This window comes from Melospiza melodia, chromosome 1 (genome assembly GCF_035770615.1).
Source record: "Melospiza melodia melodia isolate bMelMel2 chromosome 1, bMelMel2.pri, whole genome shotgun sequence".
Lineage (NCBI taxonomy): Eukaryota > Metazoa > Chordata > Aves > Passeriformes > Passerellidae > Melospiza > Melospiza melodia.
The window spans coordinates 146,580,904-146,608,315 of record NC_086194.1 but is presented as its reverse complement, the minus strand read 5'-3'; the positions used below and the strand labels follow the sequence as shown (position 1 = coordinate 146,608,315).

Below are 27,412 nucleotides of genomic sequence, written 5' to 3'. Positions count from 1 at the left end.
TGACAGGGAGGACTGAATGATCCTAAAAGGCTTTTTCAACCTAAACAATTCTATGATTCTACTACATGTCAAGATAAGCTTATCTGGCATCCTGTTGCAGTGCCACACTGCAATCTTTTTAAAGCTGAACTACAGATAGCTTTTGAGCAGGAATAAACAGAGACACTAAGGTGAACAAATTGCACAGATGACATAATTCTTCAGTGAACAATCAACACATACACATTTAAAAAAAATTATGCATACCACTACATTTTACAAAAAGAAATCAATTTCCTACTCTGTTAATGTTACACAAATCAGCTTGATTCAATAACAGTGCAAAATGGATGTTAGATTAACAATTTCATCTGTATTTCTAGTAATTGTTCCCATAAGTCTTGCTTTAGTTCTGTGTGGTGTTCTTAATTTCCTGATAATTCCAACAGAAAAAAAAACCTGCTTTCATGCTGAAAATTGGATTTCCAACTGTTTTCATTAAGTACAGTGACATGTCTTCCAGCATATCTTTTAAGGATTATTCTTAATCTTCTGCCTTCACTCTCACATACAGCTCTTTCTTTGCTGAATAAGGCTTTGTGACTGACTTTCTGCTCATTATTTGGCTCATGGAATGTCAGCCATGCTGCTGCCTGCTAAGGATTAAGATTTACCCCCATTTCTTGTGTTGAAGTAATCTCTGAATACCCAAGAAGCTTGTTAGGTTAAAAGAAAACTCTAACAAAATCTTTATGATTTGAAAATAATTTGGTTTCACAGTTTAAAAAACAGTCAGGACATGCTTTATTAGCAATACAGCTTGATCAGCTACTTATGAAATAGATCAGGCAGCAGTATTAAGAGCACAAACAAAACATTCTCACAGAAAAATAGAAGATGGAAACTGGACATTCAGCAACATCACAGTCACATCTCTATAATGTGTTAAATAACTGAAATAGAACTTAATTATTTGAAGTTTTTCAACTGAACTAAGAAGCTGTTAAATGAGATGGGCTGGCAGTCTGTCAAGCGGGGTCCCTCAGGGATTGACACCAGGCCCCACACACTGAACACAATAAGGTTCCTGGATGATAGGATTGAAAGCCCCCTCACCCCATTTGCTAATGACACTGAACTAGGTGATGAGGCAGACGTGTGCCTACAAGGGAAACACATGTGGCACAGAGAACCAGAGAGCCTGGAAGAGTGGGGCAGCAAGAACACTGGGAAAATAAGCAAAGAGAAGCATGGTCCTGCACCTGGGATGGAACAACCAGAGAGCTCAGAACAGGCCAGGATCTCTGTGGCAGGGAGAAACCCTGATGAAGGGGACCTGAGGGATACAGGGATAACAAGCTGACCATGAGCCAGAAGGGCAATGCTGCAGCACCAAGGGTAAACTGGATCCTGGGCTGCATCTGCACAAGTATCACTAGCAGAGATAAGAGATGTCATCATCCCACTCTACCCAGTGGTTGTCAGGCCCCACCTGGAGTAATGTTGAAAGACATGGAGAGATTGGAAAAGGTGCAAAGGACAGCCATGAACACCATCAAATCACTGGAGAATCTCCCCTGTGTGAGAAGATTGAAGGAGTTAGGCTTCGTCTCCCTGCAGAGGATTCAGGGGGACCTCATCACAGGTTCCAGGGCAGCCACAAAGAGATCAGGAGCTCTCTCTTCACAAGAAGACAAGGGACAACAGCTAAAAGTTGCATTAGAAGAGGTTTCATCTAGACATAAGAGAAATTTTTATAATGAGAACAATCTGGAACAATCTGGAGTGACTGGAACAACCTCCCCAGGGACATGGCAGAAACTCTACCACTGGAGTTTTTCAAGATAGATCTGGACAGAGTGCTAGATAACCTCATCTAGGCTCCTTTCACCATGAAAGCTTGGACTACAGGATCTTTTGAGATCCCTTCATCAGGGCTGTTCTAAGATTCTAAAATAAACAAAAAATATAATTTAAAAAATCCAAACCCACACCATATTCACCACCTTGTCCCTCTTACAGATTCATTGACTGCAGAATCTGATCTGCACTCTTCAAAGACGTCTTCCAGTAATAACAAAGAAAAACAATTCCTGTTCTTTTCTATATCTTTGGGGGAACATTTCTCAGGAAGTTATGGTTGTTTCCCCTAATTTACAGAGTGTTTTTTATATATTTGTATCATATATGAAACAAAATTAGATAAAACGGGTTTCATAGGTATTTTACAAGGTATTGTACCCACATGTATTTGAACAATAAAATTATTTCTGAAAAAAAAGAGATGCCTGACTGATCTTTAGAGATAATCCCTTTTAAAACCACATCTATCTTCTTAATCCAACAACAATTAGACCATGTTGAAAACATAAAAAATGGTTATAGAACCAATGAAACTATATTTTGTTTCATTTTACTAGGCTCATTTCCAGTCAGTTGATCTACAATTATTTCTGAAGGTCAGAAACCTCTGTTTAACAAGAGGAAAATTCTTCCCTCATTACTAAAAATCAGCATTGCTGTCACTAAGATAAAAATATATTTACAAAGAAATGTACTTGGAAAAATAGAAAAACAAAATTTGAAAAATATTGCAGAGACAGTTTTGAAGATATTGACAAGTATGTAAAAGGAAGCACAAACAGAAGAGTACTTTTGTATTGCCAATCTGAGTGGGAAACAAGTAATTTTTGATTCTGTGACGCAAAATGTTTCTTAGTCTCAGGTCCATCTTTAACGTAGTAAGGCATGAGACCAAGAAATAGCAGTGAAAACATTCAAGATTAAAACTGTCTCTCATTATAGACCTCGAAGATTCAGCCATAAATCATTTAAACATCTTCTGTCCTTCTATTTTCACTCAAACAATCAGTAGCTTGGGGAAAATAATCTGCTTCTAGCAAAAGAAACTTACTCATTCTGCTCTGTGAAATAAGGCAGGCAAAAATATACACACACAGGACCATCTCCAAAAGAGTCCTTTGCACTTGGGCACGTGAATGCAACACAGAGGGAGCACACTGTGCGTGCAAAGTGCGCAGCGGCCTCATTTATTAAGAATCCTGCCTTCGAGGGCATTTCAAAACATTCCTATTTTCCAGATGTTACTAAAATCAGATGTGCACTTAACACATGCTGAAAGGTAAGCAAGAGAAACTGCATTTGGGTAAGTACCATTTTAATAAGCAACAGCAAAAAAAGACCAGATAACAAACAGATAGCCTGCATTTTGGGCCTACTTAAATTAATATTAGAGATTACTGTGTGCTACAAGAAGATTATGAAACCTGCAATGGAAAATTCACAAATTTTTAATTATTAGAAGCATTCAGGGTCAGTTTCTGGTGTCAGTTGTATCCCTATACCCCTTGGACTATTCTGCTAATTTATAACACATTCAGAAAGGGAGAAATGAAAGAATTAAAAGGAAAAAACCCAAACAAACCAAAACAAATATCACACAATCACGAGACACAATAAATTTTGGCTTCCTCACATTTTATTTAATTTTTAGATTTCACTGAAAGGCATTTTTTTCCTATGAAGTAGAAAAGTTTTCCATTATAACTAGCAATGATTACTGAGCCTAGGAAAAAAAAGTCAAAATCCTCTGTATCTTATCACAGAAAGAGGAAGCATCATTTCTCATTCCTCTTAATAGTGACTACAGGGCTATACTGTATACAAAAGACCACACTTTTGTCAGCCTTCAAGTGAATTTTAACAGTAAGCTTCAAATAGTTTTGGATGCAATTAAAATAAAAAATTATCAACTACCTAATCTTCTAAAGCTCACATCAGATTCATCAGCGTTGAGCGGGAATTTTCAGAACTCAATCTCCTAAAAAAAATGAAAAATGATCTTTACTACAAAGCCTTAAAAATTTCCTTTCAATTGGCAAGAAAGGAAATAATCTTCTTCACAACCTTTCTGTTCACTAATTTAACTTTAGGCATTTATAAGAACAGTCTCTAATCTCATTTTGACAATGAAAAGGATGGACTTCCTTGAAGATGAAACAAAACCTCCTATCAATCTCATTGTGTCAGATTAGAATCCCATTGTGTCAGATTAGCTTTTTGACAGAGTTTCTTTGTTCACTAGTTGGTTAACTGGGGTAATAGTAGCTCCCTGCTTTAGAAGCATGAGGGGATGGTGAGAGTCTGTAGCCATGTATTATACCATCAAGAACTGGCTAAAACAACTCAGCACTGCTCAGGCATTGCTCAGTGCTGGTGAGCAACTGTATTGTCCATCACTTTTTTTCCCCTTGGTTTATTTCTCTCTCTTTCACTATAATTATTACTTTTGTTGTTATTATTATTATATTTTGCTTTATATAACTTGTTAAACTGTTCTTACCTCAATCTGTGAGTTTTACCTTTTCTGGTTCTCCTTCCCATCCTACTGGGGATGGAGGAGCAGCAGTGAGCAAGCAGCTGCATTGTACTTATCAGCTGGGGCTAAATGACAATACTGTACAAACATGAGATATTTTATGAAATATTTAAAATAAAAATTCATTTTTTTCAAGGAAATAATTGGGAATGAGAAAGGAATAAAGGAACAAAAAGGAAAGGAATAAATAAAAGCTGTAAGTCATATGGCAATTCCCACAAAGAAGAAATAACAAATACAAGACTATGTTTTTATGAAAAATCAAAATACCTAAGCATTTGACACATCTCTTTAACTGAAAAAAAGAATAAATACCCAGCATTCTGAATAACAAGGAGACATATATTTAACACCATTAAACACAACAGTGAAAGATTTTGTTGTTCTCTATCAGCTTTCTTATTCTGACTTGTTTGAAATACAATTCCTACATTGTGTCTGGTGCCACTAACAGTTGTTCTGAATTGAAGTTAACTGAAAGTTACAGAAACAGTATTCCATAGCTAACTCTTATTGGAAATTAAAGATATGAAAATATATATTTCATTAAGGATTTTAATTTGAAATTAATGTGAAATTAATGTGAAAAGAGTTTCCTATACAACTTTTCAATTTGTTTATCTGAGCATAAAAAGAAACCAAGTTGTCTTTGCAAGAACTTTAAGGTCAAGAAACCAAGTCCAACTGCTTAAGGAGAAAATTTTGAATGTTTTGCAGCTATACTTGAATGCTACAAACACCAAGCAATCAACAAAGTTGCATAAAAACCTGACCAATTAAAAAATCTCAAGTCAGTAATCCTGTCACTACCCTGCCCATTGGGTGTTTAAAGCAAAGTACTGATTGTTGCTGGCATACCAAATGAAAAAAGTCCAACAGCTGTAACAGGAGAAGGTTAAAGCTATTATATAGTATTTCCAGCCAAGTTAAGAGTAACAATTTCCTCAGTCTGGCATAAAAAACCCACCTGAATCCTCATCCATCAACACAGAAGAACTGCTTGTGTTGATCACTTTCTTTTTTCAATTATGTGTGATTTTGAGCAAGTGGCAAGGTGTTATATGCACTTCTTTTCCTTCACAGATGACATCTTTTTAAACACCAAAGTTGCAGGGATAATTCATGACATATGATAACCAACACTATCATATTAGAATCATATGATATGACATATGATAACCAACTATCATATTAGAATCAAAGCTGCAACCAAACTAAGAAATAGAACTGAAATAATGATGTGCTAGAAAGTCTATGTGCTCTTTCATTCTGATTTTAGGATGAACTCATCACGCTGTTCCATCTTCTGTTTTAAAGAAGACTGACATTAATTTTAATTGTGAGCTGTACTTGTCTAAAACCAATGCTATTTTTAATATATATTTGACTAATATATGGCTGGGCACATTTGTAATGAGACACCTTGTTGATGTTTCTGAACACAAATTCAAGGAATTATTCATATGCAAACATGTTTCCTTTACCAAACAGAACAGTATCATGTATTAGGACACAAGATGGTGTCTATTTATTTCACAGTTTAATCAGCTTTATTTTCCCCTTCAGGTGGAACCAAAACTTGTGTCCACCAGATATTAATCAAATGCCATTATCTTGAAATAGGTCCTAGAGAAGAATATTGCTTGTCTCAATTTATAGGCTGCTGTAAAATCTTTTATCCGCTAAGAAATAGATTTACACACAGAGTGCCCTTCTAGTGAAGGAAATGTAGTGGGTGTCTGTGTTGTGCAGGCAGAGGAGACCTGCAGGGGTGGCCTCAGTGAGGAGGGGCCAGGGCTGCCCAGGGCACACACAGCCACTTCCAGCTGGCTCCACTGGACTCTCCACTGCAGACAGTTGAGCTTGCAGCCAAGCCAATGGTGTGGAACAGAGGTTTGCCTGCAGCCCTTGGAGCTGACCATGGAAAAACAGGCTGTCCTCCTGAAACCCACAGGGGACAGATATCCACACTGCTGCTCAAGCACACAGTGGAGCAAGTACAAGTTTCTGAACAATGGAGCTTGTTCCTGGTACAAGCTTTGTGTGACCTTCTTTCTTATCATCCTACACTAGTCCTGATTTGCAATAAATTAAATATTTTTCCCCAAAGTCAAGTCTGTTTTGGCCATCATGGTACTGGTAAGTGATCTCCCTGGTTTTATCCTCATCCACAAGCTTTTCTCTTGTTTTTTCTTGCCATCTTGTTGAATAGGGGTAATGAGAGAGTATTTGGGTGGGCAAACCACGGTTAACCAACCTCAAAGGATAAAACAAAAAACGAGATTATGACAAGCCACTGTTAAGGCTTTCTTTTAGCTGTTTCTACTAGGAATCCAGATGATCTCAAAAGTTTTGGAAGAAGTCCTAGAAGATTATTTTGTCACAGTAAGAGTCTGCCAAAATCTCCAACTGCTACATACTATGAAAAGGAAAGGAATATTTTGCACCTTCAGTTCTCATCCTACCATGCTCTGGAAACCTTTATTTCCTGAAAATCTAAAACTACAGTTTCAGAATTTTTCTTAGTTTAGCCCTGATCTAGTAATTTCTGTCCCCAGAACCTTGCACAGGCTAAGCCACATGCTCTCAAAAACCCACACATAGCCTTGTGGTTTCTTTTGTCTCTCAGGGTTACGAGTCAAACTCAGGTAGTATGACAACAGGCATCCTCCTTTCCACACAGTCTTTTCTTTCTTAATGCCCAAGCACTACAATTGTATGTGCCGGACACATGGTGTCCACAGAACCATGTCCTTCCCTCTCTGAAATGAAGTATAGTTTTGTAAAGGAAACGAAAGCATCCAAGCATTAAAATGGCTTAAAAGAATTACTGATTACTTAGGACCACCAGTATAAAAGCAGAAGTTTCAGACTTGGTCTAACTTGCTTATACTATTTCAACTTCCCTCACGGCCACCAGCATCTTTTTGCCTCCAACAAATGATGTCTAGATTAAGTATTTCTAATTCTAATGTGTATACAATATGGAATGGAAAATTCACAAACTGTGTTTTCAAGCTAGCAAACAAACATCAAGAAATATCAGAGAGAAAGAGAAAAGCAACTAGAGAAAAAGCATCTCCCTTTCCTTCAGCTTGTCATCATGTCCATCTTGCCCAGAATGGAAGCAGATGCACCACTACATAGAAGCCTAAAAGAAAAGAGTTAATGTGTACGTCTCCAGCAGTGATAGCCATAGGCTGTGGACTCAACCAAGGTTTGTTGGTAATAACACACTGTAAGAAAGAACAGGATGTGGCTGGAGACAGGAGCCACACAGAGGTAAGACAGCACTTCTCTGGGACAAATGTCCTTGTTCTGGCTCTTAGAGATAAGCAGAGCACAGTACAACATGCATATAGGAACAATGTGGAGAAGTGGATGTGGACATGGACTGCAAGGGGGAGATATGACCACTAGAGACACCCTAAGCCCTCCAACCTATTTCCAGAAGGGACTGAAAGAACAAACTTCACATGATAACTAAGGTGTGTAGAAAGTGAGTCACCTATTTTCCAAGTGGAGAAACTGACCCATAAACAAGTACCCCCACCAAGCCCAGGCAGCACCTCCAGGACCCTGAACATCCCATCAGCCCACTGCTCTGTGCTTGTACTAGGAGGTCAGGGACTAATATTTCAATCTCCATACCAAATGTGTAATTCACTAAAAAACCTCTGTAAGCTTTTTTGAATCCTCTGGCTTTTGTTTTTCCTTTTGGCCACAAGCATCTTCTACTCCTGAGTGCTCCTGTCCCCTTAAGCAGGGGTACAGGGCTATTGCAACACACACTGCAGCAATACTAATGCAATATTATTAACATAAAGAAGTCAGAAACTTCACTTAAAATCCTTTTATTCTTCCTGGTGAAATGCATTTTTGTTGAAATATCTTCCACCTATCTTCATGGCAATAGCTTCTCACAATCTGTGCATTTGGATCCCACTTGCAGTATTTTCTATCTCATCTGCTCCCATCTTTTCCAGTCCAGTGGTTTAAAAAAAAAAAAAAAGATTTTATTCTTACCAGAGTCACTGACAGATTCATAACCCTTCCAAACTGATCAACATAGTAGACATTATCCTGGTACCAGGAATCAAGGTGAAGATAATTATACATGCCAAAAGCACGCATGTGGTCAAGGGTATATTGATCATCACGAAGCTGCACTTCTGCTACAGCTGGAGGGAAAAGAAAAAGACTATTTTAACAATTATTGATTTGCAATTTAGTAATTTAAAATTCAAACTAATAATTTAAAAATAATTCTTCCATAGGTATGCTTTATTTGAAAAAAAATACATTATGTATACATAGTTTAAAATTTCTCCATAAACTTGGAAAGCAAGTCATCCACCCTGAAGGCCACTGCAGCAATTTGCTCTGATTATCTCATCACCATTACCATTTACAGTGGCCTGTTGTGGTGGGTTTGCCCTGGCTGGATGCCAGATGCCCACTAAAGCCACTCGACATGTCACTTCCCTCCTCAGCTGGACAGGGAAGAGAAAATATGAGGCTCACAAGAGAGGATGAGCACAAGGAGAGATCACCCACCTATTACTGTCACAGGAAAAACAGACTCAAGCCAGGGAAATTAGTTTAATTTACTGCCAATCAGACCAGAGTAATGAGAAATAAAACTAAATCTTAAAACACATTACCCCCCAACCCTCCCTTCTTCCCAGGCTCAACTTCACTCCCACTGGTCACTCAGTCCTCCCCTCTCCAGTGGCACAGGAGACAGAGAATGGAGGCTGAGATCAGTTCATTGCACCTCTCTGCTTCTCCATCCTCCTCATTCTCTTGCCCTGCTCCAGCAAGGAGTCCTTTCCACAGGAGACAATCCTTCACAAACTTTTCTAAGGTGAGTTCTTTCCACAGGCTGCAGTTTGTCACAAACTGCTCCAGAGTGGCTCCCTTCCACAGGTCCCAGTCCTTCAGGTAAAACTGCACCAGTGTGGGTGCCCAGTGGAGTCACAAGTCTGCCACCAAACCTGCTGTGGTGTGGACTCCTCTCCCCATGGGATCTCAGGTCCTACCTGGAGCCTGCTCCAGCATGGGCTTTCCATGCCATCACAGCCTCAGTCAGGTGCATCCACCTGCTCCAGCACAGGGTCCTTCACAGGCTGCAGGTGGATGTCTGCTCCCCTAGGGGCCTCCATGGCTGCAGGGGGAGACCACCTCTATCTCCATGGTCTTCACCACAGGGGACTCTGCCCTGGCATTGGGAGCACCTCTTTCCACTTCTTCCTCACTGACCGTGGTGTCTGCAGAGTGGTTTCTCTCACACAGCCTCACTCCTCTCTCTGGCTGCAGTTCTTGTGCAGCAGCTTTTAATATTGTTTTAGTTTACTACCCCAGAGACACTACCGCCATGGCTGATGGGCTCAGCCTTGGCCAGTGTCAGGTCCATCTTGGAGCTGGATGGGATTGGCTCTGTCAGACATGAGGGAAGCTTCCAGCAGCTTCTCACAGAAGCCTTCCCTTGTAATCCCCCTGTTACCAAAACCTTGCCATGCAAACCCAATACCCCTCCACCCTGTCTCTCACCAGCGTGTGTTGAGGTCCAATTTATCAATAACCTTCACAGGATGAAACACACATCTTCACACAGGCAACAACAATGTCAAACCTACTTTGTGTTACAGTAAGGGAAAAAAAAGTCTGCTCTATAGTAACTCTAGGAAAACAGCAGCCAAAAGAAATATTCCATATAACCACGTGGATTTCATGCTCTTAAATTCTGAGCTACTATACCAACACTTGCAAGGTAAAGGATTAAAACAGTACAAAGCAGAATTAGTTCATGGTAATAACAAAAAAACCCCAAAACAAACAAACAAAAAACCCAACAAAAGCACCAAACAAAACTGCAACAAAAATCAAAAGCAAACAAACAACAACCCCCCACCATATTCTTAGCACACTCACTGAAGCTGAAATTTCCAGAAATGTCTAAGATACCATAAAAATTTCAGACTAAGTTTTTCTAATTGAAAGAGGTTGCAAAGAATGGCCATTCAGTGGCCATTCTAGTATTCTAGAATACTACCTTCTTCAAGGCAAGAAGCATAGTACCTACAGTCATTCACTTAAGCAAGATTTGTCCAAATAGAAAACCTCTACTTAGCTATCAGTAATCAGGACCGGATTATTTGTTGAAGACTAACCAGGTTTTTATTTAAATTATGTGCAGCTTTTATTTAAATTATGTTCAGCTTTTTTCCTCCTATTCTGTATCTATACAGAGATGCAGCAGCTGCAGTTCAAACACTTCAAAATACATTAGCAGAAGTCTAGTCTACCGTTCTGTAAATAGTCTCAGATAACCAGAACTCCATTTCACTCTCCAGTATAGTCAACCCAGGATTCTTAGCTTTCCTGCAGGGAACTTATTTTGAACTTCACCCAACAAAATTCCTCTAGAAAGTTACAAGTAAACTGTCAGTCTATGATAATGAGCACTCAAGCCCAGAGTATGTGATATGCACCTCAAGGCTAATCCTACTCAAAGCAGACTGTAGCTCCTAATTTTTCAACTTCTACTTTCTTCCCTTTTCTGCTCAGAAACAGAGAAAATCTATTTCCAGTATTTCACTTCCATCCCACCCCGTAACAGGGACCATTCACAACTCTCTGCAGCAGCACACAGACTTCTGCCTCTTCTTTAGCATCTACTTGAACCCTACTGCAGCAGAAGTAGTTTGCTGTGGCAGAATACCAATTCCTGCAAAGAGCAGCTCATTTGGCAGTACCATCAGTGCCACTGCACAGCTATCACAAACTCAACAACCAGATAATCCCTGTATGGCTCAGAACAGACCCTGTCAGAGACACTGGCTATTAACGTAACAGTGGCTTTAGGAAACTATGCAAGATTATGCTGCCTGATTAATAAAAAATCCAGTCACACTATACAAAATGCTTGCAAAATGACAGTGTAATTAGCAATTAGTCTCCTAATCACTGTTGATATTTGCAAACCAGCAGTTTTAATTCCACCCAGATCAAATCATTATTCATATTCACCACACAGGAGGGATTTCTGTACCTCTGCAATTAACAAATTACTGTTCCACAAGCTATGGCCCTTCAAAACAAGCTAGAATATCAACAAAGGAGAAGAAAACACATCTGTCTTGATGGTAAGGACTGCTACTCATTCCAATTCCTACTTTAATTAATTAGAATGTTTTACTCTAAATTACACTGCAAAAAAATAGAGTATATTGTGAAAATGTGTTTTAAAGTTGTTTGTGTAACCAAGCTTTATCACAGAGATATTTTTCCCAACACAAGAGATGACATGAATGTTTTGCAAACAATTAAAGGCCAAACCAAATATAATCCAGGATAATTATTATCAGTGAAACCAAGCACATATAATCTACTTCTTGTATAGCTGATCCTACGAAATTAGAATATACATGCAGAAACATGTAAAGATTTTTTTAGCACAAACCCCCTGAAATGGTAAGGCTTCCTTTCTCCACTTCTCACTCTCTACTCCCCTAGTTATGTTGTTCCTGTCAGAGCTGTAACTAAAAACAGTCCAAATACTCCAAACTAGATGATTCCTAAAGTAAATGTACAATTTTTCGCCAAGATTCTTGGAACAATAAACTACTGATTAGCTGATTGCAAGGTGATAAACTTTATAAAATCTGGAAGAACATGAACTCTCTGTCCTTTATTTTTCCAGACTGTAGTTCTGAGAAGCCCTGAGTAATAAAAGGGGTCAGGAATAGGAGATCCAAATCCCTTGTATTATTGCCATGTGTAATTGATTCCATAAACAGAACTCAGAAACTATACAATACACAGGTGATTTGAAATTAGGAAATCTGACAAATATGTATTATCTTGTAATGAAACACTTCAAATGAGGCAGCCAACTGCTTTCGGAATGTATTATACATATGTACAGCCCTGCCAAGATGAAGCAATTAAAGAACCTATGCCATTCTCCATTAATTGAAAACCATACTGTGACCAAGTGAAATCTGCCATCTGCTATCACATACCATGTGCTTAGATAGGTTATAGAAGATTCTACACTAGGGGGAAATTCATTCATTCCTTCCTTTCTACTGCCTTCAAGAATCAAGGATTCTTGACGGTCTTTCAAAGAAAGAGAAAAGCAATACAGTTGAGTGCAAAAAAATAAAGGAGAAAAGAGAAAAGAAACAGAGACTTTTAATAAAGTAAATTCAGAGAAAGGTAAGTTAATATAAATGGAGAAGAAGAAATACTTCAATCAGATCATCACCTTATTCAGTCTCACAGTTACACAGTTCTATGAGTTTTTATTTAGTTGTTCAGTCAATATTTTTTTCCAATTTGTTGTTGTTTGGTTTGGGTTTATTTTATGGTTTTTAATTTTTTTCCTGTTTCTTTTTTTTTTTTTTTTTTTTTTTTTTGCTCATGTGATTTTTAAGAGTCAGACTAATGCACCAGTCTCAATGGGTTCAATAGTCTGTTTGGGTTCAATTAAGAAGCAGCAGTCAATGGCAGCTATTCAATGGAATGATACGTGGTCTCTTTCAAATTTCTGATAAACACACCTGCACCATGATAACCCAGCAACACTGATTCATACATGGTTATTCATACCAGAAAAAAATGTGAGTATGCACACTGTATAAACTAAATATGAATATAAACTCAGCTTTCCACATTAATTCACAACAACCCTAGTTGCATAGGCTATTTTGGGCCAGTATAAAGAAAACCATGCTACTTTTCTAGAATTGTATTTATCTCTACTAGTTCCGTGCTTTAAAAGAAATAATTTAAATAATTTGACTCAAAATAATTCAAACGTAATTAAAGAAAAGATTTGCACTCACAATGCTTTACTTGAAAGCAAAAGCACTAAATACAAAGTAATTCACAAGAATCAAAAGAAGTAACACATCCCTAACCTAACTGTTACTGTAAGATGTCTAGCTAGATATTATTATAATTACTAGTCTGCAATGCAAAAAAAAAAAAATCTGCTCTAAATAAAGAACATTCAATCAAGGAATTTATACTTTAAATGAATAGAGAGGTCTTCTTACATCTGCCACCAAACACTATGAAGCAGAACTGGGGAAAAGTAGAGAAAAAAAGGATGAGGAACAACCCTGAAACAGCCCCTCTATTTTTATACGTTTCCCTGAATACACTAAAACAACTTCACAAAATTGCAAAACATGCAAATTAATGATACCAGCATATTCTGTGCTATCAAATATTATATGCTTGCATGTCATGTCTTGTTTTACAATGCCACCCAGTGGAAGCAATTTTGTATTGCAGACACACTGGTCCATTAGTGGAAGAGATAATTTTCTAGTATCAGCATTCAAAGACCCTTCTAACCCTGCATTAACGCTTTTTCTTTTAATTATAAAAAACATGCTTTTATTGTTAAAGGGCAGCATCTCGTTGTTGAGGAAATATGTGCCTGAGACCTAAACTTCTATGAATTACAGCTGCAAATATCTGGAAAAGCTCACAATTTCTTACTATTTCCCATACATTAATTTAAACACTCTTTTTATATTTAAATTTTCAAATGCAAATGGAAAATGAAAATGAAAATCTCTGTAAATGTTTGAAACATAGCAGTGCCTTTTGCTCCATGAAAAGTCACAAACCTGTTTTCCATGGAGCACTACTAATGAGCAACTTTTCACTGAAGCAGGCCTTCTAAGCAGCATGCATTGCCATAATTTTTCACAAAAAGTGATAAAACTGATAAATGCACATGATCAAAGGAATGCATTCTCTGTATGTGCTCCTGGCTTGCATCAGCAGCTCCATCTCTGAGCAAATGTTTACTCTGCCTTCCTGCTGTAGCTATACTGAAAAACATCCACTACTACATCACAAGTACAATGGTCCTGCCAAACAGAAAAGATAGAGAGGAAGGGGATCAGGGAATTCCACATCTGAACAAATTCCAAGCCTCTGGAAAGGAAAAGGAATTATGAGACATCTAACCAGTAACCAACAATAGTCTTGATCCCTTAAAAATGTTATGGAACTTGGACATGTTCCTTGCTGGAGACAAGGACTTGCCCCACAGTCTCTGCTTTGGACTCTGCTGATCTCGGATTAGGACAGAAGACATAACCATGACCAAGACCCTCCTAAACATTAGGTGATCTAAAAAAAAGGCATTACAAAACTCAGTGCAAGGAAATATTTGAAAATAAGTTACGGAAATAAACTTTAAAAAGTAAGGAGAAAGACAAAATGTACAGTGAAGAGCTAGGAATTTAAAGCATAATAATATAGGACTTATTACTAGTTGAAATATATTACCAGGACGAGAGATGAGAAAACAAATGACTGTGACAGTTTAGCATTAACTAAGACAGAATGGGTTGGAATAAGGAATATTTAAAAGAAAAACATGAAAATCATGGTATTTAAAAGAGAAGGGACAGGATCATACTTCCCCCATTCTTCTTCACTGTGACCATACATTTTTAGAAATTTATTAGAAAATCACCTTCTAAGGTGATTTAATAGATCTAATAAATAAATTGTTTCTTAAAATGTCAGTTGCATATCTGACCACAGCAAATTCCTGGCAAGCACAGTCAACCAGTTGAAGGCATGTTAGAACTGAACATTAGGTTTTACATGATGGTCAGAAAACGAAGCTCACTGCAGTCCTCAGGAACATGACAACCACCACAAGTTGTCACACAACATCACATGCTGCTATCCACCTGCTCCAGGGGCTGAAGACTGCATCAATCCCACAGGGCATTTTTTTTGGTAATTTTATTTTATAGCTAGCAGTGAAATTAATAAAAATAGATAATAAACACTTCAACTACAGCTGAGTTAAAACTCAGTTCTACTTAAGAACAAGCACTTATTTCTTTTTATTGTCATGTATTCCAAGTACTCTAAAACTCACATATTCCTCTTAACTGCCACCAAATTTGGAATGCCACCCAAGCAAACTACAAATCTCAGGTCATTTGAGATGAACACTCATTACATCTTTTTCTGTAAAACAAAAAATCAACCACCTTTTTACAATAGTCTTCCAGATTCTACTATGTTATTTTTGCAAACAGTTGTGAATAAAATCAGAAATAATTGTACTGACAGTGTTCCTAAACATTTTACTTCTTTTTCAGCTATTGCACTCAGTCCCACTTTGAGGAAATTAAATCAAATTCTTCACACAGTGACAAATATTTATTTAATAACCCAGAAACTACCAAGCTCTTAATCATGTTCTAGAGGCTTTGAATCTGTATACAAGTGTGCTGGAAAGCAGAAGTTCTTGGCCTTCCCACACACTACTGGCTTCTTCTCCCACCCAGTAATTTGAAAAAGCCACAGCCTACACACCATCCACCATCGCTAAAACTCAACCCATCACTCCTGCACAACACAAAAACCAAATTTTGGAAGGATGCCCTAAATCTAACACATGTGTAGACCACTGACACTGGGAAATACAAAAGTCAGGTACAGAACACCTCTGCACTGTGAGTAAACTGCCTCGAAGGACACAAAAGAAAACCAGCAAGGAGAAGGAGGCAGCCATTTGGCCGAAGAGCAGGCTGCAATCAAAACATCTGGATGACAGATATAAGGCATGATGCATTTCCTGTTATTAATTCCAAAACACAAGAACAACAATAAAAGCTTTCCACTCTTTAGAGGACCAGTACCTATATCTACATATGCACACACAGAACAGAAAACATGAGTTAGTATTAGTGACTCTGCAGCACAGTTGAGTAAGTTAGGCTGAAATGAGTCAGGGTCTTTGTGCTGTGGGAAGTGGGGAAAGAAAAGATCACACACATATCGATCCTCTATTACAGATTTACACAGTTACTGTAACCATTATGTAAAGTATCTGAAGGGACAAGAACTGAGTAGATCCATCTCTCCATTAGCAACTCCATTGTTCATGTATTTTAATGAAGATTATAATCCTCACCTATTTAGAACAGGTGCACAACTGACTATACAAGAAGCACAAATTTTGCCTGACCATAAGCAGAACAGCAAGTAAGAGACAAACTAGGGAGTGCACCAATGTTACGCTGCTGCTGTCTCTGACACAACTGCAGCACACTCATAACACGCAACGCTGCATTTGGGCTGTCTTTTGAAAGGTGACACCTAAAGCAGTCTTACAGTAAAAATGTTACTGTCATTATATTTTGCAGTCCTACCACAGATACACTCACAATCTCATTCACTTACCCTTCAATACAAAATTTATCTAAAAATTTCCTTCCTACTGCTGACAACTCAGCATGGCAAACACAACGTTCTGATCTACCACGAATGGAGTACGTTCTAAACCAAACTAAAGCAGCATGTAATGGGTCACTCTGTAGACAGATATACTGTTCAGTAAATATATAGAGACTGAGACTGATCCACACAAATTGTGTTTACTGTCTCAGTTTTACGAAGAAAACCAAACAAATTCACCCACATTACAAAAAGACCTGAATTTCTCAAATCAGTAAACGTAGAGTGCTGAGATACTTCAGGGCATGGCTAAGATTGTAGGCACATATCCAACAGGACTTTGTGCTAATGTACTCCTCAGTGAATTAGCGCGTTAATGGACCAGCATCTCAAACACTAATGATGTTTGGCAGAGAAAGCAGGGCATGGAATGAAGATTCACCTCTCAACTCTGGGCAGAGTAAGAAAGAAAGCCAGCTAATTTGCTGAAGTTTGTACAAGACGTTAATTTCATACATATTTCTTTAAAGCGCAGGAGCTCCGTTCGCACTCCGCTGTGAACTACCTCAGCTGGTCATTTGGCCTCACCTTGCCTTGCACCACAGCAGATTTAGGACACAGTTTCCTTACTCATTCAGGAACTAAGCGCCCCAGGGGCAGGCTAAGGCAGAGGTCTGACAGGTCAGACACCTGGGTCCACCACGAAGCCACCGGGCGGGGAGAACGCCGGGCGCCCCTGGCCAACTGCAGCAATTATACCGGGAAGAGCCGAGAAGAAGCGCTCGATCTGTGAAACCCCCGCCGTCCGAGAGGCGCGGGGCTCCCGGTGCTGCGGGCCGGGCTGTGCCCAGCTCGGGGCACCCTGCACCGAGGGCCGCGGGGCACCGCGAGGGGACGAAGGGAAAGGCGGCGGGATCCGTGCCCCCCGCGCTGCCCAAGGGATGCCCGGCGGGATCAGCCCCGCGCCCGCTCCTCACCCGCGTCCAGCCCCAGCTGGTAGCAGGCCAGCGGCTCCAGCGACAGCTTGTATCCCTCGAACTTGGGGTCCAGCAGCAGGCGCTTGGCCTGCAGGGAGCAGTGGGCGGCGCCCGCCATCGTGCGGCGCCGGGAAAACTTCGGGAAGCGCCGGCAACTCCGCGGGCCCGCGGGGAACGCGCGGCAGCGGCCGCGGAGCACCACGGGAAGAGGGTGCGCGGGCGCCCGGCCGCCGGAGTGCATGCTGGGAGCCGTAGTCCGGGCCAGGAGGCAGCCGTGCGCCCGGGGCGCGCCGGGAGCTGTAGTCGCCGAGCCCGGACTACGTTTCCCGGCGGCACCTGCTCCCAGGAGCGGTGGGGCTGGCGGCGCGTGGTGCGTCCTGCAGGCGGCTCCGCCTCTGCTGCACGGACCGGCGGGGCTGCGGCGGGCGGTGAGCCGGGAGCGAACCGGGAGCGAACCGGGCCGGGCCTTCCCTTCCCTTCCCTTCCCTGTTCCGCTCCCTCGCTCCGGGGCGCCGCTGGGCGGGCCGAGCGCCGGGGGCGCCGGGCGGGAGGGCCGGGCTGCGGAGAGGCCGCGCCCGGAGAGGGTGGGCCGTGGGCGCGCAGGCGGCCCGGTGAGCCCGGCGCTCGAACAGCCGGGAGGGCGCCGTGCCCAGCTCGCCCCTGAGCCGCTCACACACTGGTGCTCCGGTCATTAACCGCGGGGGTGTGTCAGTGGACGGAACACTGCATGTCATTGTGTTTTGGTCACTTTTTTTTTTGTTGAGTGAATGACACCAGCATTTGTCGAAACTCTGCTTTGCTCTGTGTAGGTTTGTGGAAAACCTAGATTTCCAAAATGAATAAAGATGCGCAGATGAGAGCAACCATTAACCAAAAGCTAATCGAAACAGGAGAGCGAGAGCGGTAAGTTGAATTCCTCCTCCATGCCGGTGAGAGGCTTTAAATACATCAAGACTGCACTACACCTAGAAGTACAATAAACTCCATAAAGTAAACTCAATTCTAAATTCTTTAAATGCTTGCACATGAAAGTCTTGAGTGTTATAGAAACTATTTTAAAAAATGCCTTTTGAACAGTTTTATTTTAGTTTTCCACTTGTAAAGATATAGTGGGGAGATAAAGGATGGGTAATTGGTTTATGAACTCTAAAGCTTTCCCTTATGCAGGTATTTTGTGTTGGAATGCCCTAGATTCATGTAAGAATCATCCTTCCATTCAATTTGCTGCAGCTAAATCTTGTTTCCTGATAAGGAGAAGGAAACAAAACTTTCCTTTTTGCTTCTAAGTTTTTCTTATGTTTCTAGCTCTTCTCTTATTATGTAAAGCAATATATTGTACAATACATAAAGGAGTGCTTGTGCAAGTCATTCTAGAGATCCCAATCAAGGCAAACAAGTAAATTGCACAATTTTTTTTGGCCTATTGTTGTCTCTTCAGTCTGTTTTATTGATGTTATATTTTCATATCACTAGAGAGCTTATGACGTTTACCTCCTCATCATTTCACTGTGCTTGCAACGCCATGCACCTCAAGCTCTAATTCCTTCATTCTTAAAGACCTGTATGGGAAAAAATTTTTTCCTGGGTCATGGCATAGCCTTGTGCCTGGTGTAACCTTTTGTAGCCTGACATGGTATCTCTGCTCTACATCTTTCCTGGTTGTGACCATCCCCTTGAAGATTGCACAGAGCTTGAGAAAAGCAAGCAATTTATTGGAATGGTATTGAGATCTATTTTATGCTAATTTAAGAATAGGAAGGGTTTTATCAGGATGTCAAAATCTGTCTTATAAACAGGCTTTATCAGAGCTGTACTGTGATCAGAGGCAGAGCACTTAGATTTCTTGAACTAAGAAATATCCAGAGGCAGCCAATTTCACCTGTATTCTTACTCTGCTTTTTGTCATCAGTTCCTCTGCCCTCTACACAATTCCCTGAGTAAAAGGTATTGGACCTACACTGTTCAAACTCTTGCTACAATCCTTTCATTCATAAAAACAGGGTTTTGCTAGAGTTACTTAGGATTGTACAAGATAAGCAGGCTTCCTAGCTAATGGAGAAAAGGATAAAAGATATTAAAGTTATTTATCATATCTTACTTTTATTTTACCTTCTTCTGTTTTTTTTTAGTACTAATTTTCACTTTTTTACCTAACTTTCAATATTCTGTTTTGCTCTACAGAGTAGATGCTTCATTGTGGCAGATTGTTGTGTCTTTTCCAGTAACGCCTGAATTCTTGTTGCTTAAGCTTACATAGCTAACCTTGCGTAGGAAGCTTAAGATATAGGATCCTTCATTTTCACCCAGAACAAGATAATGTGTAACTGGGGAGATAAGTAGTGCAGAATTCTTCCTGAAAGGTGAGGGAGAAGGTTTTGCTTATTTTAAAGACCTGGTATCAGGTGAAATACTCCAGCTTTGAAAGTCTGCACACATCTGCTGCCAGAGTAGACTCAGGTTGAGGAATTCAAGTGCTTCTATTTTTTTTTTCTGTGGCTGCAGCGTCAACATTGCCTGAAGCAATTCTGTGAGTTAATTTTGGATTCACCTGCTGTTCAGCCATTTCTGCTGCTGCTCTGGGACCTCTTGGGTAGTAATTGTAGGCCTGACTTTCACACTGGAGCATATTTAAGCTGTCAGGAATGTTTGCTGTTCTAACAAGTTTTACATTGTTTTAACAGCCTTAAAGAGTTGCTGAGAGCCAAGTTAATTGAATGTGGCTGGAAGGATCAGTTGAAGGCACATTGCAAAGGTAACAGTGGTCAATTAATTTATTTCCTTTGTAGTCAACTGAGATTCTGGACAAATAAAAGTCCCAGATGAAGGCTTTACTGACAGTTTAAACAAGACCTGGGCAAGAAGAATGTATCCCTGGCAACTTGACATTTATGTTTAAACATGCTACTGAACTGAGATTACTTCACAGCTTTGATTTCTGCATTTTTCAGTAGTGTGCAAGGCACTATAAGTAAACAGTTGTTTCATACTGATGAAACATACTGATGTGTATTAATAACAGCCTTTATTTTCCTATAGATTTATTCCTTTTTCTCTGACATACTTTTTGGCTTGGCTGAAATATGTACAGAAATCTTGTTTAAACCAGTTGGAAGAATTGTAAGGACTTACTGTCTGTGCTCTTCCTTACTGTATGTTCCAAAGTGTTTTTCCGGTTGCACCTTTCTTACTACTGTGTAAATAATGTGTTTTAAGAGATAAGTGAGCCAACTTGTGAACTGCTCCAACACTCTAGTAACAGGCACATCTGGTAATGCTCAGATGAGATAAAACAATTTCATGTTTGTTTTTAAAATATGAGCTGATCAAGATGCATCAGCAGTGACAGGTTCCCATCCTTAAATCTATGGCACGAGTGAGAGACTAAAATCCACTGTACAGTGCAGTTGGTACTGAGCTAATAACCCATCTTTAGGTCTCATATTCTTTATATTCTCCCATGACCATGTAGGCAGGGTTTGTCTCTTAGTCACCAGCACAGGTGTCCTGGTTTGAGAGGAAATGAGTTTTATGGGATGTTGTGGTCAAACCAATAGATGCTCAGATTTGAATATTGGCGCCTGATGTGGCCACTGAGGACATGGATACACCTCTGAGAACACAGGGGTTAAAAGCAGAGAACTCCCAGGAAAGCTTTCTCTGGATTTCAGTGGTGAAAGAGGTCAGAGCTCCCCTGCCCAGCTGCGGGCTGGGTGGCAGCGGCCGGGTGAGGTGGGGCCTGGGACAGAGGGGAGGTGAAGGCCCCTGAGGATGGAGGGGTGGAGGATCATTGGGGAGTCATCAGGCAGCAAAATCCCCCCAGGGGGGAGAGAGAGAGAGAGAGAGAGAGAGCTGGTGTCTGTGCCTGTGCCACCTTGAAATTTGATAGCACGGCCGACTGAGATGGAGAAGCGGGGGATGTGGCAAGAAGGTGCCTGGCTGGACAGCATGGGAGTTCTGGACAGGCAGAGCCTGAGATTTTTAACCCTTTTCTTGGATGATGGAAACATTACAAATGCTAATCCTCCTGGAGCTGAATGAGAAGAAAGATAGCGATGAGATAAGAGGAAATGGGCCACGAGAGAAGTGGAGAAGAATCTTAGGTAGGAGGAGATGATGGAGTGGCCTTTGGCTGGACTTTTCTCATATAGCCATGGACAGAACCATTTTTCCTGTGACACAGAGACTGCATTTAGGGGGAGGCAATGGCTCAGAGCCAAGAGAGTGCAGTGTTGTTATGTGAAGGAGTGTGTGAACAGAGACAATGGGTGAGGAGGGTGGTTGGTGCCCTCGATCATCAGCGAAGAAGAAGATGTCAGTTCTTGAGACCCCTCGGCCCCAGGGGGTGAATTTGAGGGGGACAGGTGTCCTGAAAGTGAGAGACTGTGCTCTTTTTGGAACTGGACAAAGCACCCTTAAAAGGAAAACCCTAGATCAGCTCTGGTCCATGCGCAGTGGTGAGAGCACTGGGCATGGAAGGAAGATGTCACCATGGCAAATGATCTCCAGGCGGTGTCACCTGTGACATGGAAACACAAGAGGTCTCAAATGTGTTTCCAGGGGAAGCCTGTGGCACAAGAGGGACCCCTCACTCTTTGATTAACTGAGAATTGATTATCTAAATGGTGGTGATGGACTGAGATCTGATGATCGAGGGGTGGATATATTGGAATTTGGTGGGGGGAGGAGGAATGCTTGGAAAGTTTTCATCCTGAGTTCTGTGTGTTTCTTTTATGTATTGTAAGTTAATTAAGTTGTTTTCCTTCTGTTCCTAAGCTGGAGCCTGCTTTGCTCTATTCCTGGTCACATCTCATAGCAGACACCAGGGAGAATGTATTTTCATGGGGGCACTGGCATTGCACCAGGGTCAAACCATGACAACAGGTTTTGTCATTTTATGAATGGATTAAAGACTTAAAGTATTGGTCTTGGTCTTCCCTAGATGTCATTAAAGAAAAAGGATTAGAGCATGTTACTGTTGATGATTTGGTGGCAGAAATCACTCCCAAAGGCAGAGGTAAGAAAAGGCAAATGTGGATGGAGTAGTACATCAATAAACATACCTACCTCTATTTCATCAGTATTTTGAAAGCAGCATCATGAGCTTGTCTGTGTTGGATTCAATAAAAAATGTTAATAGCTTGATATTACCTACAAATAAAATGTTAATAGCTTAATAATAGACACCAATGAAAAATGTGAATTTGTATTGTGTAGCAGCCTTCAGATTACTTTTGCAGATTATTTAGCCATGTCTCTGTTAATTTTTATAATTGACTTAATGGTCCCAAGTTGTGTATGCAACACAGATGTTTTAAAATTCCAAATCTTTTAAGATGGAAAATCAGAACTAACAGTTCTAGTGGAACGGGAAGAGTAAAGGACATGGAATACAAATTAAAAAAAATTACATCATTTAAGGAAACTGCAGTCCTCTTTATATTGATCCTCTCAGGCTCTCTAGCAGGGTTTGATGTTAGTAGTAGAAACTTCCTTAGGTTCTAAATAAAAATAGGCATTCAAAATCGCTTGCTTGAGACCCTTACTAGAGACCAGATTTGAGAATTTTTTTTAATCTTAAATTTGTGAAGAATAAAGGTAGGATAATAACACTTATTCTGGTGATTGTATCCTGTTTCCTGTTAAATAATCCTTTTCCTCAAACTTGCCAGTTTTCTGGACTATCAATAGGCAAAAAAACCCCCAAAACCTGACCAGTAACATTGTTCTCAATAGATCCTAATTTTAGCCTATTTTAAATGGGAAAAATATACATGTGCTATATGAAAATCAAGTTGTTTCAGTTACTTTAGGTATTAACAAAATTGCAAGAAGAATAAAAGAATAGAAATGGCTATTGTAAAAGTGTGGTTTTAGCATACTTTTTGTTTTGTCTTTTTTTACTTCTTGCTTTCTTATTTGTGTTTCAGCTTTGGTACCAGACAGTGTAAAGAAGGAACTCTTGCAAAGAATAAGAACCTTCCTTGCTCAGCATGCCAGTCTTTAACTTTGACATTCATCTGGGATACAGTTTCCTGTATTACATCAGTCATGTCAGGATTGGAATACAGTTTACATACTTCATAAGGATGAAAAACTATTAATTTTTCTTTGCATTGCATTGATTTCCAAAAGTTGGTGTTATTTTAATAAAAAATTTTGTGGACTCATGGTTCTGAGGTGGTTCTCTATCTCGGTGGACTGTAATGTGGTGTCACCTGTTCCAGTTTGTAATAATCCGTGACTTTATACAATTGTGGAACCTTGCAAAGATTTTCAGAAAAGAAGCACAGTTAACAAGTATGTTGAGCAGAAATGCAGAAAGGTGTAAAAGAAAGTCTGGAAAATGGGATATGACATACTGCTGAGCATAGCTTTTCTGATTTTCCCAGAGTAAGCAGGACAAAGTTAAAACTATGTAAAACTGTTGGTGAAATTCCTTTTGTACTTTTATAGGGAAGGAGTTGTTTGAAGTCTCTGACATGGGATGCAAGTATTTACTCAGCAATTAATAAGAGGTTGAATTCTTTAAGGAAAAGGTGCTTGTATCTTTCATCAGCAATTCTTTTCACATTTACTTTGAGTCACTATTCTAATTTTGAACAACTACTGTTTTCTATCTTTGCCCATATTACTGTTTTTTATGTGGATCTTTGGGGCCTTTTTAAATTAAGTATAGTTCAGTACTTTGCCACTGTAACATGAAGCATTTTTAATTCTTGTATCTGGAACTGTAACATCAACCAGGTCTATACATAACTGCAAGAATAAATTTGATTAATGGAGAGGATCAAGAAAGGGGCTTTGAAGTGAGAATGTTTAATTTTTCCTATATTTTAGAATCATTTATAAAGTGATGCACAAGCATAAGCAAAACCTGAATGAGTAATTGGATACTGTTGTGACTCGGTGGAGAAAAACTACTGACTCAAAACAATATTCATAGTCCTAATTAGAAGAATACTGTAGAAACTGTCAGCTGGAAAGCCGTTCCTGTGCCGGTGGGTTGCGCTGTTCCATCGTTGCCGCTGGGGGGCGCCCGCGCCCTGCACACAGGATGGTGGCGGCTCCCGTTCCCTCTGGAGCCCTCGGGCTGCCGGGAGAGCGCTGCGGAGCTGTGGCACGGACACAGAGCGCTCCCCTCGCTGCCTGCCCCCTGAGACACGCTGTACTCAGCCCACAGCCTCACCTGCTCGGCGCTGGGCAGAGCCACAGTGGCAGTGCCAGCCTGAGAGGGCTCCAGGGCCGCCTCAGACGGGAACAATCTGGGAGAAAGCTGCCCACAGCCAAAGGTGAAGCTTGGCAGTAAACAGGAGTTGGTATAAACAGGGCAATACCAGCACCAACAGGCCGCGATGTAACTGGTCATGAACATCTTTTGTCTACGAGACCAAGCTCCTGGTAAGATATAACTGGTCATGAGCATCTTTTGTCTATAAGGACCAAGCTCCTGCTAAGACTGTAACAACATTGGAGCCAAGATCGTGGATCTGCTGCAGATACTCGGCCTGCGCTGTTTTAAATCTACCTTAATGTCAGTTAGAGTGTATTTGCTGTTTGTCATTGCCTCGATGCTGTTAAATAAATGTGGAGGTCGGAAAGAAAATAATTCTTTCGCTTAAAGATCCATTTTGTTTTTTAAAATGTGCTTTTGCATTTAGTATGTATAATTGCTTAACCCCTGCTGGCAACTCAGCCCCACACAGCTGCTCACTCACTCCCCAGCAACACCAAGTGGGATGACAAAAGAATCGGAAGCATTGAAGTTGGAAAAACTCATGGGTTGAAATAAAGACAGGTCAATAGGTAAGGTAAAAGCCATGCACACAAGCATAGCAAAACAAAGACTTCATTAAGCACTTCCCATTAGCAGGAAGATATGCAGATATCTTCAGGAAAGCACAGCTCCATCCACTTTTGCAAAATCTCTGAGGTTATTTAGAAAATAACATCTCCTACTGGGAAGGGAAGCAAAATCTTGCGATTTCAATGGGGATCAATTGGGCAAGCTGTGGTCCATGTCCCTGCAGTTGATGGCATGGCATACCTTTTGATGGCTATCACTTTGGCAAAAGAGAAGGTTTTTTTATTTTAAGTATCCATGCCATGTTTCTGATATCTTCCCCTCCAATTTGTATCTTCCTCCTTGATTTTTTCCCCTGCTTTTGCAACATCTGTGAGGTTAATTTTGGCCTGTTTTGCTCCTTTGCACTGCACCAGATGTAATCCCGGTCCATTTTCTTGTTGTCACGAAGGGTAACAAATCCTGATTTTCGGGATTTTTGGTTTTTTTTTCAATTGCATTTCATTTGATCATATCTCCTTTCCAGTGTGTTTGTTAGGCTTTCTTTTCACTTTCAGACTTCAACAGGAATCAATTTTAGCAATCTTTGGTTCATATCCCTACACTTGATGACATACAGGCCTTTTCATGGCTTTTGACTTTAGGCAATTGTTTTTTTTTATTTTTAAGTATCCATGCCATCTCCCTGATATCTTCCCCTCCAAGTTGTTGTCTTTCTTCTTGATTTTTCCGCTGCTTTTGTAACATCTGTGAGTTTAGTTTTGGCATGTTTTGGTATTTTGCACTGCACCTCATTTCCTACCAGACCCTTTTCTTGTAGTCATCAAATCTCTCGATTTCCATTTTTTGGGGTTTTTTTTTCAATCGCATTTCATTTGATCCTATCTCTTTTCCAGAGTGTTTGTATGTCTTTCTTTTCAGTTTCACAAGATTTTGTTTCCCTTTGCGAAGGAAGTGAAAGAAAACAATTTTGGAAGAAATGAAGTGCAGGGGAAATGACTAAATTTTGTCAAAACCACCTCACAGATGCTGCAAAAACATGGGGAAAAAAATCACGGAAGAAGACACAACTTTGAGGGCTAGATATTAGGGACATGGCTTGGATCCTTAAAGAGAGTAAAAAGATCTTCCCCAAAGTGAAAGCTATCGTATGCTATGGGTTGCTTTGAGTGGCAGGGACATGGACCAAAGCTTGCATATTTGATCCCCCTTGAAATCTTGGAAAGAAGAAAGAAGGGCTTACAAGCACTCTGGAATGGAGATACCATCAAAGGAAATGTAATTATAGAAAGAAAAGCAGAAAATTGGGAAATATAGTGACTGTATGGAAGTGTACAGGGATTGCATGAGGTGCATTTCAAGGGACCCCAACATGCCAAAATTAACCTCTCAGATGTTTCAACATCAGGAGAAAAAATGAAGGAGGGAGGTAGAGTATTGGTATGTGTTGAACAGCCAATATTTATGCTGGGTGATGAAAGGAGCAGCTGTGCACAAGCAAATCAAAATAATAAATACCTATTTTTGTGTTTTGTGTATTCTTGGGGAGAAGCAGTTTCTTGTACTACCTTTTGCAGCTGGCTTTTTGGAAGTTTATTTTACATTAAATTCTTGTGCAGAATGAATCAATCCGTTTGTAGAGCTAGGTCTTGTTGAAAAAAGATATCCACTGAAATCTCTGTTTTTATAGAAATTATTTGTGAATTTAGAACAGACAATTTTTTGTGTGTTGGGTAAGATAGAAAAAAGAATTCTAAAATGTACCTCAAATGTATTGATGTTTTTGGATGTGTCAAAGTGACAGACAATATTAGGACCATTAATATTGTGACCTTTATCACAATTACAACTGTGCTGAACTTTTCAATTCAAAAGGTTCAACATTTGTCACTAGATATGAATTCATGTGAATTCAACATCTGTGAAATAACAGTCTAAGCCAAGAAGAAATTTTTTTTCTGTCTAATTGAGATGTCAAGTGTAAACAGTTAACTAAGTTTATGTTAAAATCAAGGTATTTCTTTG

At 40.1% G+C, this 27,412-nt stretch overlaps 2 protein-coding genes across 2 annotated transcripts in view; one reads left to right on the top strand and one right to left on the bottom strand.

The window, feature by feature from the left end:
• The window catches only part of NUDCD1 (NudC domain containing 1), a 38,516-nt gene extending 20,758 nt beyond the window's left edge, over positions 1–17,758 (bottom strand). The window contains exons 1-2 of the mRNA XM_063170979.1: positions 17,587–17,758; positions 8,405–8,559 (exon numbers count right to left, since the gene is read on the bottom strand). Coding sequence (XP_063027049.1) covers positions 8,405–8,559; positions 17,587–17,704 — 273 coding nt within the window. The 5' untranslated portion in view covers positions 17,705–17,758. The remainder of the gene's footprint in view (positions 1–8,404; positions 8,560–17,586) is intronic.
• A 183-nt stretch (positions 17,759–17,941) lies between these two features.
• Positions 17,942–23,749, top strand: ENY2 (ENY2 transcription and export complex 2 subunit). The gene is made up of 5 exons (XM_063170972.1): positions 17,942–18,014; positions 18,396–18,489; positions 20,268–20,338; positions 22,526–22,600; positions 23,514–23,749. The coding sequence occupies exons 2-5, from the start codon at positions 18,422–18,424 to the stop codon at positions 23,588–23,590; spliced, it is 291 nt and encodes a 96-aa protein (XP_063027042.1). The 5' UTR covers positions 17,942–18,014; positions 18,396–18,421; the 3' UTR covers positions 23,591–23,749.
• Positions 23,750–27,412: the final 3,663 nt, after the last annotated feature.

What these genes read in the sequence shown, in the direction of transcription:
- ENY2 (XM_063170972.1), top strand. Translation starts at nt 18,422, where the DNA reads ATGAATAAAGATGCGCAGATGAGAGCAACCATTAACCAAAAGCTAATC. An exon ending in GAAACAGGAGAGCGAGAGCG is followed by an intron (nt 18,490 to 20,267) that starts GTAAGTTGAATT and finishes TTGTTTTAACAG; the next exon opens with CCTTAAAGAGTTGCTGAGAG. An exon ending in GTTGAAGGCACATTGCAAAG is followed by an intron (nt 20,339 to 22,525) that starts GTAACAGTGGTC and finishes GGTCTTCCCTAG; the next exon opens with ATGTCATTAAAGAAAAAGGA.